The 1,476-nt window shown below is 50.5% G+C and overlaps 1 protein-coding gene across 2 annotated transcripts in view; it reads right to left on the reverse strand.

Moving 5' to 3' along the window:
• Positions 1 to 1,476, reverse strand: part of Rangap1 (Ran GTPase activating protein 1) — a 31,372-nt gene that overhangs the window by 16,326 nt on the left and 13,570 nt on the right. For both annotated transcript variants that reach the window (XM_004642566.2, XM_023702686.1), the window contains exon 4: positions 801 to 860. In XM_004642566.2, coding sequence (XP_004642623.1) covers positions 801 to 860 — 60 coding nt within the window. The remainder of the gene's footprint in view (positions 1 to 800; positions 861 to 1,476) is intronic.

The raw sequence follows: 1,476 nt of genomic DNA on the forward strand, positions 1-1,476 counted from the left end.
GAACCAGGGATTGAACTCAGGCCGTTGAGTTTGCCAGGGAAGTGCTTATTCTACTGAGCCATCTCCCCAGCCCTACCCTTCTCAAGTTAAAAAAAAAAAAAAAAAAAAAACCAAGATGAGATCCTCTGTGGCCCCAGAAGGCCCAGCCCAGGCAGCTGGCCCCAGTGGATCTCTCTCTGTGGTTCTGTCTGCATCTGTGCCACTCCCTGCCACAAGCCCTTTATCCCCTCCCTGCAACTCCTCCTCATAGAATGTGGAGGTAAGAACAGCTCCACCAGGCTGGAGCAAATCAAGCGAAAACTCATAAAACAACAGGTAGGGTGATAGCCCCAGCATATGTGCCCAACGCAAGTTTCCCCTGCCACACTTTCTATCCTGCTCTAAAGCACCAGCATGAATTCAGCTGACAAGAGTTCTGAATCCCAGCCCTGTCAACTCCAGGAGCCTCCTCAAAGGCTACATAGAGGCCACCTGAATGCCACGAAAGCACCTGCAGGACCCCATGGGGCTCTGGAAGAAAGCTCCTTAGAAGGGCCAGGGATGCAGAGCATCTTTGAAATCTCAGCATTGGCTACAGAAATGGAGGCCCGAGGAGGAGGCCACACAGCTGGTCCACATGGACAGGTGACCACTGCTGGGGCCTGGCCCTACTAGGAAGACACACCTGCCCCTCCCCAAGGCCAGGTGGGCCTGGTTCTGCTGTGTCCTCTTCTGAAAAAACCCAGGCTCCACAAGGAATATGAGAAAGTCAGGGAACTGCCACAGGGGACCCGCGCCAGGGGAAGCACGCTCATCCTTACCAGCGCTGGTGGGATCTCAGACCGTAGGCGCCCCGTGAACATGTCGCTCCAGTGACATCGCTGAGCAGGAGAAAAAGCAAAGACTTAGCCAGAGACTGTCAGGAACCTAATGTGAAGCCATATGTATCGCCCCAACCTGTCGCATAGGTAACCTCAGCAGGGCCAGGGAGATGGCTCAGTAGGATAAGCGCTTCCCTGGCAAGCACAAGGGCCTGAGTTCAATTCCCAGTTCCACAAAAAAAAAAAAAAAAAAGGTAACCTCAGCATTACAAGATAATTTTTTTTGGTGGTATCAGGGACAGAACACAGGGCTTTTATAAGCTAGTTAAGGGCTCTACCACTACACACTACACCCCAGCCCCCCTGCTTTTTTTTTTTTTTTTATATTGGGAATACAGTAGAACCTGCTTTGAGAACACTGGATAAAATAATCCAAACTGGAAAGGATTGCAAGTTTGAGTTCTACTTGGGCAACTCAGGAAGACCCTAACTCAAAATAAAACAATAGGGCTGGTGAGATGGCTCAGTGGTCTAAAGCACCTACTTAGAACAAGCTAAGCTCAAGCAAAGCACAGAGACCTCGGTTCAATCCCCCAGCACCACATGCTGGCCCGCCTGCCCCGTGGTGGGCTGAGCTGGCCACACACTAAATAAATAAGTACATAAATAAATAAAT

This window comes from Octodon degus, unplaced genomic scaffold (assembly GCF_000260255.1).
Source record: "Octodon degus isolate 3935 unplaced genomic scaffold, OctDeg1.0 scaffold00156, whole genome shotgun sequence".
In the NCBI taxonomy this organism is placed as follows: domain Eukaryota; kingdom Metazoa; phylum Chordata; class Mammalia; order Rodentia; family Octodontidae; genus Octodon; species Octodon degus.